We start from the raw sequence: 17771 nt of genomic DNA on the forward strand, positions 1-17771 counted from the left end.
TATGCTGAAATGGCTGACCTCTTTTCTCTGTTATAACAGCAGTTCAAAAGACTCTTTTATTAAGCCAAGTGCCTGACCATTATTGTTTTTTATTGTGCTGTGGTTTTGTATAATATTAAGGGAAATGATTTGAGGGAAAAGATAAAACACCAAATGGATTTAGTTATCAAAAACGTTATGGTGTTTCATCTTGCTTCAGGAGCATTCTGAAAGGATATTTTGGGAGGATTTTTATTCTTAGCAAAAATTGCATACCCGTTACAATGCCCTCCATTGCTTGGGCAGTGTCAAGGACCATAGGCTGGAGATCTGACTCTGCTTAAGCAAGTGCTGAGCAGGGCAGAGACTGGGTAGCTCCAGAGGCTGGTTAGGATGAAACAGGAATGAGCGTACAGAGACACGGCTGCTGTGCTGCTTTCCCATGGCTGGGGGGCATGCGGAGGACACAGCAGAAAAGGCAGCACACAACATTTCAGATTGGTGGTCAATGAAGTTTGGGAGCCAGCTCTGTGAGCCTTTGGACAGTGGCCCAACACTGCTCCATCACTGAGGTCCTTCTGATTTTCTGGGGAGCAGAAGAAACAACTAGGATCCAGGATCTTTCTCCCACTGGTCACTTCCACAGTAGCATGTTCTGCTTTTGCCTTTGTGGCATGCATTTTAACCAGACATTTTTTCACATTTGTTCCTTTATTCTAAAGCCACAATGAGCATCCTAGCATGACTCCCAAGCTTGTCTATCATGTTCACTCTAATTTATGCTTTCTCTTGTTCTTGAGCTGTTTCCAAAGGCAGAAGATCATTACAGACTCTAAGCTTGTGTTCTCCAGTTTTCTTCTTCTAAACATTGTCAACCAGATGGTTTGGGGTGCAACTGTAATCTCGTGGTACTATTACTTGTTTCTTTTTGTTGCTGTTGTTGAAAAGTTTCCCATTTACCTCTACACAACCCACAAGCTTTCATCCCTCTTAGCTTTAGTCATAAAAATGTTCATGGCCCATTTCAGTCAATTGACTGGAATCCCTCCACAGTCAGTAGGGAGAGAGGCATCTCTGGAGTACAATTTGTCCCATCCTTTCTTCCGTGACATGGGGAGATTAAATTAATAACGTAGATTAGATACCTATCATCAAATAACTACAACAAGGTGAGATAAATTTCATCTCCACTCATCACTTAACACTCATGTAGTAAAAAACATCTTAGTTTAAATGCTCTCATTTACTTTACATTTTGGTGAACCTGTATAATTTAACACGTTGCACTTAGAACAAGGAACTTGTTAGTGACTTCACTTTTAGAAATTTAATAGAAATCTATCAGCTTGTGTAGAGATAGCAAGATGAGTAATAAATGTTACAAGAACAGCTTTAGGCATTGCATATTAATAGCTGTGGCAGGATTGACTTGCAGCGGCTTGGTTCTATGATCAGCAACAAGATAATTAGTAAAATTATCCCGCAAATTCATTATCTTGATTCCTTCCACTTGTGCTTTTTATTCATTACACGCCAAAATGAGGAGCTTTGCCTCCAGACAGACAATCAGAATATAAGTGGCAGACACAAACGGTCTGAACATTCTTTAAATATGCTTTGGTAACTGTGACCTTAAATAGTCCCCAGGATACTGAGGAATTTACAATTATTACTGCAAACAGAAGAAACTCTAATTTTGAGGTTGTGCATTTTATATATTTTCTCAAACCCTACCTCTATGTTGGGATAAATTACTTAAACATTTGATAGCTTTAGAGCAGACTGGTTTGTTTCTGGCTTAGTCCAAATTCCCTGAAGTGTTGTGCATCACTCTCCATTTTCCTTGTCCTCCCACCATCCAGATCTGAGAGGCAGCTGAACTATATTATGACTCCCTTCAACCCATGCATCTAGGGTTTTGGTTTTTTGAGCTGAAACTACGGTACAGGAAATTTGCATGTGCTGATGCACGTAGGGCTGCTATCCTGCTATACAGGTAGGACATAGTCAGACATGAGATGAAAGGTACCTCTTGGCCACCAATTGTTTCACTGGAATCAGATGGTCCAGCAGTGCATCATTTGTTGAACAAAATATTTAATTCTACAGACCCTTCTAAAATGTTTCAATTTTTAGAACTGCCGGGAGGTTCATGCATCCCTTCTGCTCAGAATGAATGCAGAGTTCAGCGTCAGTAAGGGTTTCACCAGCCCCTTCTGTGTCTGTTTTGCAAGGAGTGCTGAAGCTGGCTGCCTGAACATTGAACTCTGGAGTCAGCGAGCTAGAGCAGGCGGCACCATGAAGGTGATTCACGGCAGGAGCCAGACTTGTTGCACACCAGAGACATAGCGCAGTGCTTGGCTGGAATGACCCTGCAGCCATCTGGATTCAGAAACAGCCACAGTGCGGACGTGAGATGGATCGGAATGCCTGGAGCAGATAGGTGTATGACCAGCTACACTTTTCCTTTTACCTCTGCTGGCTTCAGCATTTAATCGCCCTTATCTTTGCCTCGCAGATTGCTCCATTTTCATGTAGTTTAACACACTTTTAGTTGGAGGATTCTTAAAATGCTTTTATCCTGGGACATGAGCTCCATAAAAATGCATTTGCCAAGACAGCAGTGCTTTAAAATCCTTGCTTTGTTTTTCAAAGACTCCTAAGTTCTTACGTGGAAAACCCGATTTTATCATTACTATAGGAAAACTCATACTCTGGATGACATATGGCCTCAAAAATTTTGTAAGAGTGGTTTTGTGGAAAAGTTGAGGATATTCACATGGTAATGGAACATACAATTACGGTTATTGTTAGGTACTTCTTACTGGCCCCAAACCCTGCAAGGCTCCTAGGATGTCTGCAATGATAACCAATCCTATGGCTCTTGGCCAAAATAAAGGTCCTGCTGGCCTTTGAATAGACAGAACAAGATGAGTCACGCACCAGCCCGTTTTTGTGCGTGTTAAGCTTGCCAGTACTTGCATACACTATTTAGCTGGCATGGCTTTTACAGTGCCATATGACTTCTGAATTAGCTTTTGCCAAGTGAAGCGTGTTAAGAAGGGACATTCTCAAGCTCGGCTCACAGCCTCGTGCGTCTGCAAAGCTGCTGCAGTGAGAAATGGTGCCAGCGGCTATGTGACAGTGTCCAAGGCGCAGGCAGCCCGGGGCGGGCTCACCCCTTCCCCAGCATAATGGGTGCAAGAGATAGCACACCAGGACCAAAGACTCGGGGCCTATGTTTTAGCTCAGAATTCCCTCTCCCTGTCCATCCAATCTGCATGCTTTCTGCTGGCTTAGAGGCACAGAGAGAGGGGGAAAAATGGAGAATCCTACTGAATTATTTTAAATCAGAGCTCACTGAAATTACCCCAAAAAGAAAAAAAAAAGAAGAAAGAAAAAAAAAGTCAATGAAAGCTTAAATGACAAAATACAGAAAGGTATACACACCGCTGAAACAATAACTGATACTGAGCATCCTTTAGAGAAGGGACTGGTTGATGATTTGGGGAATCTGCCCATGTATAATTTATGAATTCCTTATGGTTGTTTTTTACTGTATAATGCTTTATACTCTTGGTACTATGAAGGCAAGGAAAGGAATTTAATGCCTGTCCATGAACAGGTTAACAGCTAAATACTATCAGCACCTGTACAGATCTTACCCAAGGAAAAGAAAAGGTTAACTGCCTTTTTATTTTTTTCCTGCCCCTCTACAGGGGGCTCTATTTAGACAGTGGAAAATCCCAGACAAGAGGAGGAAAATATCAGATACTAATCCCAAGTCTTAAAAAAATCACAGAGCCTAAGTGACTCCAGTGAGCCCCCAGGGACCCAGAGACAAAGGCAGCTTGTTTGGGAGGAGACAGCCTGGGGGCAGCTCTCTGAGGGGGGATACACCAGGCAGGATGAAAGGGGCTGCTATCCAGAAGGGCAGGAGAGGGAGGGCCAGCTCAGCCTGGAAGATGGGGTGGAAACATCACGTATGGAGCAAGGGAGCAGAGGATTGGCAGCAAAAATCGATGAGAAAGTTTAGGCAAGGCAAAATGTGCATATCTTTTGTTGCTTTGTTTAGAGATGTACACCATTTCTCTAGCTAAAAGGGGAAAAAAACCAAAATCCATCAAATTATTGTTTTGGAACAACTGCACAACTTGCATGTCTTCCTGCAACAGTGGTCGCATATTACAGAAAATCATAGAATCATAGAATCATAAAGGTTGGAAAATACCTCTAAGACCATCGAGCCCAACCATCAGCCCATCACCAGTATGCGCACTAACCATGTCAGAAATGTGATGTATACAACAAATGTTGGTGGACCCCTCTAGCTAAGGGAAGCTTCCCAATGCTTTGGCCCTAGTGGGCCCAAGCACAGCAGGCTGAAGACTGTCCATCCACTTAGGAAAGGTCTAAAGAGCCTGGAAATGGAGCTCATGTCTCTTTTCCCAGAAAAAAATTCTTCAAGTCTCCTCTTTTTTTGCACTGTGAGGCTGCTGCAGCTTTCAGCTTCCGCACCTGATGAACAAGAGAGGGAACTGGCTGCCACGGCAGCAACTATATTTAGCAGTCTATTCTGCTATTGATGCATATATACCTGGCTCCTATTGACTATAATGAGAATTAGTCTGACAAACCACAAGGAGAATAGGCCTTTTAGGATTCAGTTTGTACTAACAAAATGTCTAAGGAAAATTACCCTCTTTTGGTCCATGCTAAATTATTCCAGCTTTTCATTAATACTCATTAAGTTTCTAAGAGCTGGCATTTTTAGAAAAAAAAATAGTTTTCACCGACAATAAAAAGCCACTCAGATAAATGAAGAAAATGTTTACTCAATTTAATGGGAGTAATTTTCTTTTTTGGTGCTCAATTCAGCATCAGAATCCGAAGTCAACAAAGGTTGGATCAGGGTCTACAATTTTTTAAATAGGGTTCTTCTCGTTTACACTGCAGTATGTTGAAAACTTGGGGTTATAATGAACCATTACATATGCATACGTGCAATGCTAGGAAAATTAATAATGTCTTGAATTTGTTTGATATTTGTTCAGCATTCATGAGTAAATAACAAATAACTTGATAAGATTCATGAGAAAAAGCATGTGTAAAATGCACATAGCTGGAAATAAAACTTTTTTACTGCATGAAGCCCAGTTTCTCTCCCACCAAGTTATTGTCATTGCTGTGAACAACTTCTTTTCCCCAAGGGCAGACTGACAGGCTTACAATTTCGATATAAAATTGCATGTTTCTCAACTGAAGTTTGTATTTAAGCCTTTTTATGTCCAGGTTGTTTTAAGCATAGTCAGTGTTATTGTAAAATACATGTATTTTCAATTATATTAATTCTGTGGGCAAAAATGAACCTTTTAGAAAATTTCAGAAATGTGATGGTTCACCACCGTCTTCATTATAACCCGTACAATGGTACTGGCTGGAGGACGGAGTAGAGAGTGTCATTATTTAAGGCTATATCCATAATCTATAGGTATCTCAGTTTTGAAGCATACCCGACAGCATTTTACTTCATAATCCACCAAGTCAAAAGTAACTCTATAAATGACAAATCCCAACCAAACACAATAAATGGCATTTCGCACTAATCGTAAAGGACAGACACTATGGTATTTTGTTTGGTCAAAATGTGATTAGTAATCAGTCTCTCTATAAACATTCTATTAACTTGGAGCACTTTGAATCACGCAGGCCAATGACTCTATATATTCTTCTCTTCCCTTCAAAAACAGTTTTTACTTTTCACATTTTCAAACACAAAGCAACAACTAAATGCAATAAGCTACATTGGCAAAAAGATGTCAAAACATAAGGAATTAAAAGATTTCCAATCACAACTTCTGCAGTGTGGCTAGCACGGTATTCTCCAAGGTCTTTGAGATTTTGTACAAGGCTGAAGGAAGCCCAGCACATTGCACAGAAAAGCTAGACCACGCCTACCCTAATGCACTGAGGGACCACATACCTGAATACTGGGCCACAATTGTCTGTGTCATTAAATTATTCACATCAGAATGGTTTAGACCTTGGCCAAGTCTTGCAGACAAAAATCCATGCATGCCCAGGGGCCATTCCCCACAGGCAGCACTCTGCTTTGTGGCTGTAAGGGAGTTCAGCACTTTGGACACGAGCCATGCTATGTTGATTGGCCTCAGGGCAAGAGAACAGTTATTAGTCCATTTTATTTATTAGTACAGACATTGCTATGGAATATTCTTGAAAGTGATTTAATTTCCTTTTAGGAGGCTCCTCTTTTCTCCCACAATTTCCTTAATTGGTCTTTCTGCCAAGTGAAGCTAACTTTTAACTCATGTGTTGCTACTAAATATGATTAAACAAGATTAATAAGAGAATATTTGTCTCAGCTCCCAAACAAGGAAAGCTGCCTCTCTCAGACATAAACAGAGAGCTCACACTTCCGAGGTCAAACCAAAATGGGACATGTAGTGGGAGAGTTCCCACCGGCCAGTTGTGGAAAATCAGACACCACACAGAAATTTCTATGATGTAAGAGCCGTCAGTAGGGCTGTCACCCTGTGGGCTCCATGACTGCTGGGCAAATCGGGGCTGAGTGGAAAGTAGAACATATAACAGCATCTTGTTGCATTGCTCTGGTGATTCAGCTTCCTTAATACCCAGTTTAATCAAGGAAGAGAAAGAACAACAACAAAACAACTGCTTTTCAAATGATTTATAAATTGTATAGAGGAAAACATGCATTGCAAAATAAAGCCTCTGCCACCACAAGGTTTACTGGAGGATGCCTTAATCTCAAGTTATGTCTCTTTTGTGGTCTCACTTCATCTGAGTGAATCTTACCAAAGGGATAGAAAGCAGGCTGGTTTCTAAAGCTGACAGCTGAAGGCACCAAGCCCCCGGCTCACAGCAGTGTGAGTATGTACGATTATCCAAATTTTATTCTTCTTTCATTAGGACAGATAGTGCACATCCTTTCTGGTATTAATATGCATAATTCTGTTGGCCTCCAAGGAACTGTGGCACGGATAGACAAAACGAGGATCTGTCTGGCCCTTTGCCATTAATAACAAGGAATCATTTATCTATATTGGAACAAGATGGTGATGGTGCCTCTTTTCCAGCTTTGTGAAGCACTCTAAACAGAGGGAAAAATTAGTAAGTATTTTACTGTATTATTTTGGTATAGCAGAGAAGCCGGATAATTCATTCTGGATTCTCTCTTGGCTTGTCAAATAACAGGGTGTACACACTCACTACAAAACAGCAATTCGGAAAATTAATTCCACCACATTAGCATGGTAGCATTTCACCAACTCTTTTATAGGAGCCTGCCTCTTCCTAATACAAATCCATCACACATTGGCTACTTATGCTCTAAAACAAATGTGAGCCTCTTTCCTCCTATTCAATTCAATAGTATTTTGCTGTACTTGAACATGTCAGTACCTCAGTACATGAATGGCTCATGTCATTGAAAGTGCCTTGTGCCCCATCCGGACCCCGGAGACTGAAGCAGAGGTTACCTTTGAGTGGCATTTATTCTAAGTCTTATTTTCACCATAAGGGTTTCTAGTTTGATCTCCTATTTCCACTGAACTATTTATAGTTTTTGCCTTTTTAAAGTGGTATTTTTCATTGACACTGAGATTCATAAGCAGCATACAGCAAACTACGCATAACAGCATGTACTACAGACCTCAAAGTGCTTTGACACACCATTTCCAGCAACAACAGTGAGAGCAGCAAAAATCCAAGTGTGGCAATTCAGGGGGTCTGCTGATTTACAACTAATTAACAGCTGGCTGATGTTATCACTCTTAGTGTTGTACTTCAGAGCCATTTTACACAGTACTCTGTACCTGGGACTACATGCTAATGGCCAGGGAAGAGACGTTTACACAACCGGATTTGATTAGAGGGCTACAAATGTTCACTGACAACTGGAACACGACACGGGTTGTGGCACTGAGGGACACGGTCAGTGGGCATGGTGGTGATGGGTTGACAGTTGGACTAGATGATCTTAGTGGTCTTTCCCAACCTTAATGATTCCATGAATCTACGAACATGGACAAAAAAGGGATGTGCCATGCACGGTGCCTGAATGAGGAGCACTTTCAACTCAGATAGGCTGATGGCAACTAACAGATCACCTGGAGGGACACTCTGATGATCTGAGAAAGCCAGCCTGGTGCCACCTAAAAGAGACAAAATTTGTGAAAAGTGAGGACTATCCCCACAGCCTTTTGGATGGACGAGGAGGTAATAAAGAGACTGGCAGCAGAGGACAGGAAAAGAAAGGCCAAGGCACCTCAAGCAGATGGTGCACCCTGAAAACTGCTAAGATGTGATGAGTCAGGTGATGACAGTGTACTAAGGTATGCCTATTCTGCAGTCGTTGCAGTTTATGTGAACAAAACCAAAATATCTCCGTGTAGCTCTGGTATGGTTGTTAATTTTGCAACAGCAAGACAAGGTACTGTATGAACTGCAAATTCTCACTGAAAAGCTGGATAAGCTCCAAGCAGAGAGCCTGATGAAGTTCCACACTGCTGCCATCCGCATTGCCAGTGGTACCTACCTGGCTGGCTGGAGGAAAGCTGACATAGGGAAATCACACAGAATCACAGAATTGCAGGGGATAGAAGGGACCTCAAGAGATCATCAAGTCCAACTCCCCTGCTAAAGCAAGTTTCCTACTGGAAAGGTTGCACAGGTAGGTGTCCAGATGGGACTTTAATATCTCCATAGAAGGAGACTTCATAACCTCTCAAGGCAACCTGTTCCAGTGCTCTGTCACCCTTACCGTAAATAAGTTATTCTGTATGTTAGTACAGAACTTCCTATGTTCAACTTTTAGGCCATCGCTCCTTGTCCTATCACTACACATCTCCAAGAAGAGCCTGGCCTCACCCATTTGTCCCCCACCTCCTTTTAGATATTTATAAACATTTTTCAGATCCCCAGCTGCTGTAGAAAAGAATCAAATAATCATAGAATCATTTGAGTTGGAAGGGACCTTTAAAGGCCATCTAGTCCAAATCCCCTGCAATGAACAGGGATGCCTACAGCTTGACCAGGTTGAACAGCACCCAGCCCAGAGTGACCCTAAATGTCTCCAGGGATGGGGCAGCCACCACCTCCCTGGGCAAAAGGTATTGTACAACAGAGGTGGATGTCATGGTGCCCTAAGAAGAGCAATGTTAAGAGATGAGCACTGGAGATTGAGTTAGTTGACTTGAACTATGGCTTAATGTTTCTGGGTTGTAGTGTCTTGGGTGAAATGCAATATGAAAATGCACCCAATGTGTTTTCATTTTTTGAGCAAAAAATACAAAAAGAATGACAGTGAACACATGAAATGAATGGTATATTTCAGTCAAAATAGTATCTGAGTTGCTCTGAAATTAAGGATATTGAAAACAAAGCAGTGTTATGGAAGTTCTTCTGAAAGATTACAATGAAAATAAATGATATTTTATTCCTCTGATACATTTTTAATACAATTCTATTACTTTGGAGTACTTTTGTACTCTATAAGACTGAACAAGAAAGGCAGTGTCAGCAAACTGGGGCTCCTTCAGGGTTTTCTAACCTTCCCCTTCCCCTATCTGCAGTAGCTGCATTCCTCCTGCGGTTTCCCCTGGGCTCAGTCACAAAAGCCAATCTGAATTTCCCCATCAAGGTGCTGAGCTGAGGGCAACCTCCTCATCCTCCTCCCAGACTGCCGCAAACCGCTCTGCTCTCAGAGGCAGCTCTTGATCTGCATGCCTATACTCGTGCAGAGCAGCAAAGTGGGCCTCATTCCACCTGTAGGCTTTTCCCTCTGCTTTGGAAAGCAAGACGAGTAGTTAGAAATATACGGCTGATTACCATATTTGTGTTCTGTAATTCTTCACATGTCTGACTCCACCAGGAGCTTAACTGAAGCCAGTGGGATCTTACAGTCATTAACATTTACAAGGCAGCAGTTCACAGTTGTTGAACTAACAACCTACCCCTAAGAAACTGATTTTTCTCCCCTCTAAGTATTGACACGTGCTCTGCTGACTGTGATGCTTATTCACAGTGACAGTGTGTTTGGTAGGATTTCGTGTTTTCACAGGATTTGTCTTGCACAGACAGTTTCTAATTTACCTCTGCTCTTGTTTTAATTCAATCAGCTGATGGAGTGCAGCTGATCTCACAGCACATATGGCTGTTCAGGTTGGAAAAAACCCTGAATATTTGATGGGTTGATCCTTAATGCTTTCTGCTAAAGAATTAGCAAGCCTGCTAATGAGCCAAGGGATCCCAAGTGGGGAGGGGGAAAAATACAGAATTAGATGCTGTTTTCATTCATTTTTTTTTACATTGCTCAAATAAGGAGTGCTATGTTGTACATACTCTGACTAGTTTTACAATGTAGAGAAATTCAGGTGCATCCATCACACTTAAAAGGACCTGTTTTCATAAGTGGGTGTTCTGTGCCCACAGGAAGTCACAACCTATTTGCAAGGGCACCCGAGAGCACTCACCCTGTGCAGGAGGCTTGGGCACCAAGCAGTTTTGCCTCACCGGCGTGTTTGCAGCTGCAGTCTCAGTCCTTTCACTGCTTCCCCCACTTATTTTTCTGACTTTCCTGAGGAAACCTTACCTGTCCTCCATCCCACATCCCACCCTGCCTCCCCAGTGCCCCAGAGGAGGTCACTTCTTCTGTGCTGACTGGCTGAGTCTGGTTTCCCTCCAGCCCATTGCTCAGTGCTTCTGTTGCTCTCCTCCATTAGCTTCCCTCCATTGCTGCATCCTGCAGCCAAATGGTGTTTGCAGTCCAAGTGCTTGACACTATGTCTGTCTGTCTCCAATTCAATGACACCTCTCATGTCAACCCAAAAAACAAAGGAAATTCACAAGGACCATCTTTAATAATTAAGAGTTCAGACTGCCTGTCAGTTTCTTTTCAACAAAGCCTCTGCAGCCCTAGGAAATCACAGCGAAGTCTGTAAGAGTAGCCAGATCAATCTCAAACCACTTACCTTACAAATCCTGAATTACCTACATCCAGCACTCAACCTTTCTCCTTAAATCCATTGCAAATACACTCAGAGTGTATCAAATATTGGTTGCAACAGTTAACTTAGTGGAATGGCAGAACTTCTGCTCCCATTTTTTGCATGTACTACAGCAAAATAAATATTTACTCCAAACCCCACTAGTAATAACAGAACACACAGTTACACACATACAAGCAAACAGAAATCAGCTAAAATTATGAAGCTCAGTTAGCAAGCCTGTGTTTCAGGAGAGGCAGGGAATAGATTGGCTTTGGAGATATCTCAGCAATTCAGACAGAAACTGCTCGTGGCAGCATGGAATTAAGGATATTTGAATAGTATAACTCCTATTTTCTACTTCAAACTTTACTAGCATATCCTCCATCTACAATGTGAAAGCTTACAAGGCATTGCTTTTTATAGCTACAGTCAAATAATGCATCTTTTCTCTCTCGATTTGACATTACATCTGCAACTTGGTCTTACTGCACAGAATCATAGAATGATTAAGCCTGGAAAAGACCTTTAAGATCACCTGCCCCAATCACTAACTCACTCCCACCATGCCCACAAACCATGTCGCTCAGTGCCACATCCACACGGTTCTTGAACACGTCCAGGGATGGTGACTCCACCACCTCCCTGGGCAGCCTTTACCAGTGCCTCACCGCTCCTTCTGAGCAGAAATGTTTCCTAATATCCAACATGAATTTCTCCTGGTGTAACTTAAGGCCATTCCCTCTCATCCTGTCACTGTTATGCAGAAGAAGAGGCCAGCTCCGCCTTCCCACAACCTCCTTTCAAGTTGTTGTAAAGAGTGGTAAGGTCTCCCCAGAGCTTCCTCTTTTCCAGACAGAACAATTTCAGTTATTTATATCGAAGGCTCTCCTTCTCTCCTTCTAAGTTTCTCTGTCCTCGGCATGTGTGCCTGCAGCTGGTCGGAGAAGTTGCTACACTTTGAAGAAGTTGCTATGAATTAGTGCACGGCATTAGATTAGGTAAAGGATTCCTGCAGTGATTATAAACTCAGCAGGAGTCCTTACAGCAGCTCCAATCTCGACAGGGTTACTGTCTTGTTAATCAACCTCCTTCAGGACTCGAAGCAGTTCTGTGCTTCAGTTCTTCGGGGCTTTGCTTGGAAGCTGCAGTTCTGTGCAGAATGATCTGTCAATTTACAAAGCCTACAGAGCTTTGATACACTCAGTAAAACACATCAAAAAAGGCTTGACTTAAGCTGTGGCACCCTGCGTTACACACAGGCAGCACAAAACCTATACAGCCTTCTTGACACAGTTGGTGCAAAATAAGATGTGGAGATTTTCAAGCTATGCCTAAACTGATTTGGGAGCCCAGGCCCAGATGTTAGCTCTGGCCAGGTTGTGAAAGGTGATTGGATGCACAAGCCAGTCCTCACTTCCTCCCACACAGTGTGGGGAAAGGAACACTGGGAAGAAGTCAGAGCAGGTGTTGGGCATACTTTCTGCCACCCTTCATCTTGATAGGAAAATGAGGACATGTGGCTCACCATGAAGTGCCTATCCCATGGAAGAGCCACAGCTTGGCCTGAGCAGGGAACACATTATCTAGGAAGGGAGGCTGCTTTCTGCTTCATCTTGTGGAAGAGGCAATTATAATGGGATGCAAGGTTCCTTAAAAAGATAAATTTGTAAGCATCTTCTTCCTTTTGCTGATGTCCTGTGAATTACAAAAGGGAGAGTGGCTCTTCCTGTTATAAACACACTTAGGTGTGATGTTGAAGAGCTATCTTTTCTGAGGAGAGCACAAGGATTGCAGCTCCCTTGGATTTCCATTGTTCTGCCCTGCACACCTGTATGGAAACTGCCTAGTGGAAGTAAATTCTGTCTTTACTATGGAAATAGCATCTCCAACGAAGACATGGAAATAGCATTCCCTGTTTCTGAAGAGCAGTAAATCTGTGTTAGAAGTAAATGGACTCTTTCAGCACAAAAAGAGGCCATGGAGGATGACATCTGGAAAAGTCTGGATGCCAAGTTTACGAAGTGAGTAGCTATTACTTTTGCTGTCTACACTAATGTCAGTAACATCAACCATTCTGATATTGATTTGTATTCCAAGAGTACCTATGAACAGCTTTTTTACTATACTAGTCCTTGACTCAGAAAGTTAATCTTTTAAGAAAAAAGAGAGCAGGTGGGTGTATCTGGCCTAGCTGAGTTGTACAACGGACGTGCGGACAATGCTTTCAGACATATGGTCTGATTTTTGGCTGGTCCTGTGTGGAGCCAGGAGCTGGACTCAGTGTTTATTATGGGCCCCTTCCAAATAAGGATATTCCATGATCCTGTGTGGGACAGCACTGTTTAAGCATGAGAAACGGGTATACACCTGACATCACCACTGTTTTCCCATAGTCCTTGTGAACAAAGGAGGTTCTTAAGAGGGGATCTAAGGTAGGTACAGAGGTAATTGGGAAAGTGTTTATTGCTCTTCCCAGATCTGATGGGAAGTATGAGAGAAATTAATTCATGTAAAATTTAGCACACTGTTGTGTGCTGGAAGCTGTCATCACTGTGATAGCTAAGTGGTAGCTAATATGTCAGCACATGAATAGACTTGAGGCCTTAGAATTGAAGACAAGTAACTCTGCTGGACACGATAGAGAAGGAGATGACAGTGGTGAGATGCAAAGACAAATGTAATATGGGCAAGATATCAAGCTAGGATTATGATCCACACAGCAGCATGAATGGATGTGGACAAGACTGCACCAAGAAAAGGATGTTGCAGTAATCACGAAGTGTAATGAGAATTCAGACCAGAATTAGACCTTTGTGAACAAAGAGCTTCAGTTAGAAATGTTGCAGAGTATTAATCTGCAGGATTTAATGTAGTCTTGGACACAGAGATGTGAGGGAATTTCAGAATGAAAAGTGATGCTCAGGTTACAGACATAGAGTATGGGCAGACTGGAGAGGTTATCCATGAAGACTGAGTGTGAGGACATGATCGAGGGTGAAAATGGTGTGCTCTCTACTTTTGCCATGTTAACCCTCAGCAGACAGTGAGATACTGATGTGAAGTGTGGTTTTTGAGCACTAAGTACACCTAAACTGCTTCCTACCTCCTGCCCTGTAAGGAGATGGTGCCTCAGCTTTGAAAGCCCTACGTGTCTCTTGGCGTCCTTTAAAGTCTTCTGAACATGATTTTGCAGAATGTTAAATTAGAAAGCAGTTGGTAAAGGTAAAAGGGCAAAAGATGCTGGCGGAACTGGCAGGACATGGGACAAAGTGATCTGCAGAGCAGCTCTGCAGTCCTTGGCAGGAGATGTCCTGCACAGCTCCTCAGCCAGGTCCCCTGGTAGGTATTTTTGTTCTTATGCTGCCTTCTCCAGAGAGAGACAGGATTGCAGCCAGCACCATGACCTGTAAGAAGTGAACAAGAGGTCTTGGGAAAGCCGCTTGTAGTGAATTGATTCATTCAACTTCTAAGCAAAGTGAAAGAATTTTTGCATAAATCCCAATGAACAAAAGGGTCCTATCCATCCAAGGATGTCCTCACATTTCATCATGAAGCTTCACAAAAATATTTATTGAGGAACATGCCGAAGAGAAAAAGAACAAAGAAGCTGTGTTCACCAGTTTGAAGATGTACCTTACAACTGAAGGTCATATGGTGCATTCTGCACTGTATGGGACTGTATGAGACTAGAGTCTCTTACGCATCCATATTCCTACACATGGAAGGAACCACGTTTTCTCCATTTTTGATTACTTGAACAATTTGTATTTAAGGATGAAAACCAACTTTTTTGGCTGTTGTTTTTAAAAGTCCCATGTTAAAAAAAAGGGTGAATGAGCCTCACATTGTAATCTCAGTGCATCGTGAAAAAGCTCTCATGAACTACACTATCCACTACTAACTTGTAACAAAATAATAGGGATTGAGTCTAAGGCTTGTTGGATATGCAGTTCAGTCCTACAGCAGCCTACTTTGTAAATGTTAGCTAAGCAAAAGCTCTGCCAGTGAAGTCATAAGCTATCCATCATAATCACCCTTTAATAAACTCTTTGTCCAGTTCAAGAATTAAAAGCTGTATTTAACATATTCGTGGAGAATAGAGAAATGCCTTTAGAAACAACATTCTTAATGCACTGCTAATCTCTAAACCAAATATTTATAGCCCTGTAGTTTATAAACAATCCAAAATATTTGGGTAGCGGATGTCCAAGAGGTGGATGCACACACAGTAATAGGGAGGTTTTACCATTCCATCCTCCCGGCTTGGTGTTTTACCGACTACTATAGCTGAATTGTAAGTATCACAAATTATTGCATTATCAGTGTAGGAAGAGAACTGAAAAGAGCAGGAATTAAAATACATGAAAATGGTTCGCTGTTTATTAGTTTGTCTGCTTCAGAAAATAATCAATATCAAAGTTGATTCAAGCCGAGATCTGTCCGAATGTGCATTAATTCGGTCCATGAAAATAAACTAGAAATTACTAGGATAAAAGAAATAATAATGAAATATGGAAATAACTGCAGATTTTGCACATTGTCATTATATAATGGACATAATGGAGATAATGACATTACATAATGGATTCTAATTAAATCCAGGTGGAAAATGACCTTCCTAGACCTCCCTTCAAAATTAAGATTTTTGACAGTCATGATTAATGGAAACATGCACTTTGCATGGTTTGTAAACCTGAAACATCGTTGTACATTTCAGTTTATAATTTATCCCATTATCTGCTTCTGCATGCATGAAGGTCAGCCGTACTGGCACAAAGTAGCAGTGTAACCCAAAGGCTCTGGAAGGTTGCTTATACACATTTTCAATTATTTTATTTGGTAAATAATTTTGCCTGCTTGTTCCTTAGAAAGATGACAGTCTTAAAGTGTAATATATTTAACAGCAGTAGTTGCAATATTCTTGTTTTCTTGCCTTTTTAGAGTAAACAAAATGGCACTAAAAGAAAGGGTTTTTTTAAGAATTCCTACCCGCAATATTTCTTCAATGCAGCTGTTATCTCCTGTTCCACTGTCCTGTAAACAAAATGAAAATACAGTTTGTTTGTGCTTTAAAAAGAAATAACAAATAGCAGGTTGAGGACATGCTTGTCACATGAAATATATTCAAAATTCTATTACAGTTTCAAAATGAGGCCAAGTCTTTACAGCCTCTGAAAGTTGCACTGCTGAAAATTCTCAAATTATTCCCTGTCACCACTACAGGAAGATGTAATATTTGCAGTGTTTACATGTGCTTGGCACATATTTGTATAAATTCATATGATTTTGTTTATGCCACTTTGGGGTGTGTTCCATGCTGTTTCAGATATACTGCCTATAAATAAGCATAAGCAAAATGGTTATTGTCTGTACACAGATCCAATATGTGCATTTATTTATATCAAATAAATAACATCTGTCTGTACCCTTTGTGCAGGAAAGTTTCTGCAGTAACACTGCCTGTGCTAAGTCTGACAATACATAGGGTAGCTGTGATGCTGAGGGGAGAGCTGCAGGGGCAGCCACACTAAGCACCTACTGGGCAGCAAAGTAGTTGTGAGAAGGTGATGACTTCTTAAAATGCTGACCCCTAAGCCCACTCTGTATGTTGTGAGTTTGAGGATGCATAGGAATTCAGCTCTCCTGAATGGCACAGCTTACTCTACAGTCATTAGGAAACATTTCTTAGAAAAAGCAGTGAGGCACTGGCACAGGCTGCTGAGGGAGGTGGTGGAGTCACCATCCCTGGAGGTGTTCAAGAACCGTGTGGATGTGGCACTGAGGGACACTGTTAGTGGGCATGGTGGGAGTGGGCTGACAGTTGGGCTAGATGATCTTAGAAGTCTTTTCCAACCTTAATGATTTTGTGAGTCTATGATTTTGCATAGAGGAAATCAAGGATATGGCAGAGCAGCTACCCCTAATGATACCTATCCTACATGCACAGTTTGGTTGTCCATGAGGATCCAAAATCCTGCCAGCAAAGATGAGGTTGATTATGTTCCTACCCTTCCTGCCAGCCCCCATCTATTTTCCCCTTGCACTGCCCAGCACAACTGGGAAAGAGGGTACACCACAATGATGGGATGGGATGGAGGTACTGATGCTGAGGGGCTGCCCTTCTCCAGCAGTTCTCCAAAAGACACAGGTGGCTGCTGCATGTAGTAAGTTTTCTAGAGATTTATTTCACCACACAAAATTTTCCAGGGGATACCAAGTTGAACATCAGCCAACAATGAGCTGTTACCACAGAGATGGCTAATGGTATCTTGGGAAGAGAGCTGTTGAGGGAGGTGATCCTTCCCCTCTAGTCAACACTAGTAAGGCCTCAGCTGAAGCACTGTGTCCAGTTCTGGGTCCCCCAGTACATGAGAGACATGGGCATTCCAGAGAGAATCCAACAAAGGGCCACTGAGATGATGAAGGAACAGAAAAAAAATATCAAAGGAACTTGATTTTCCAACATGCTGAGCTCTTGTCACCTGGAAACCAGACTTCTCTGAAGCATCTGCGTTTGTTGCCCATGTGCCCAACAAACATAAACAATACCATCAGTCAGTTTGTGCAAGTCATGGCCCTGGGCACCCTGAATGCCGCTCCCCAGCCTGAGCTGTGTCACCAAGGAGGTCTAAATTCATAACCTCCGACAGCCTAACAGCTATAAGTAAGGTCAGGAGTACCATAGCCACACAGATGCAAGGGAACAATCTACGTAGCATAATTTTTTGTGGCTGTTTTTTCATGTCAATTCACAAAAAGTCA

At 42.0% G+C, this 17771-nt stretch overlaps 1 protein-coding gene across 2 annotated transcripts in view; it reads right to left on the reverse strand.

The window, feature by feature from the left end:
- The window catches only part of AFF3 (AF4/FMR2 family member 3), a 328318-nt gene that overhangs the window by 161667 nt on the left and 148880 nt on the right, over positions 1-17771 (reverse strand). For both annotated transcript variants that reach the window (XM_021413240.1, XM_021413250.1), the window contains exon 4: positions 15999-16043. In XM_021413240.1, coding sequence (XP_021268915.1) covers positions 15999-16043 — 45 coding nt within the window. The remainder of the gene's footprint in view (positions 1-15998; positions 16044-17771) is intronic.

This window comes from Numida meleagris, chromosome 1 (assembly GCF_002078875.1).
Source record: "Numida meleagris isolate 19003 breed g44 Domestic line chromosome 1, NumMel1.0, whole genome shotgun sequence".
Classification (NCBI taxonomy): domain Eukaryota; kingdom Metazoa; phylum Chordata; class Aves; order Galliformes; family Numididae; genus Numida; species Numida meleagris.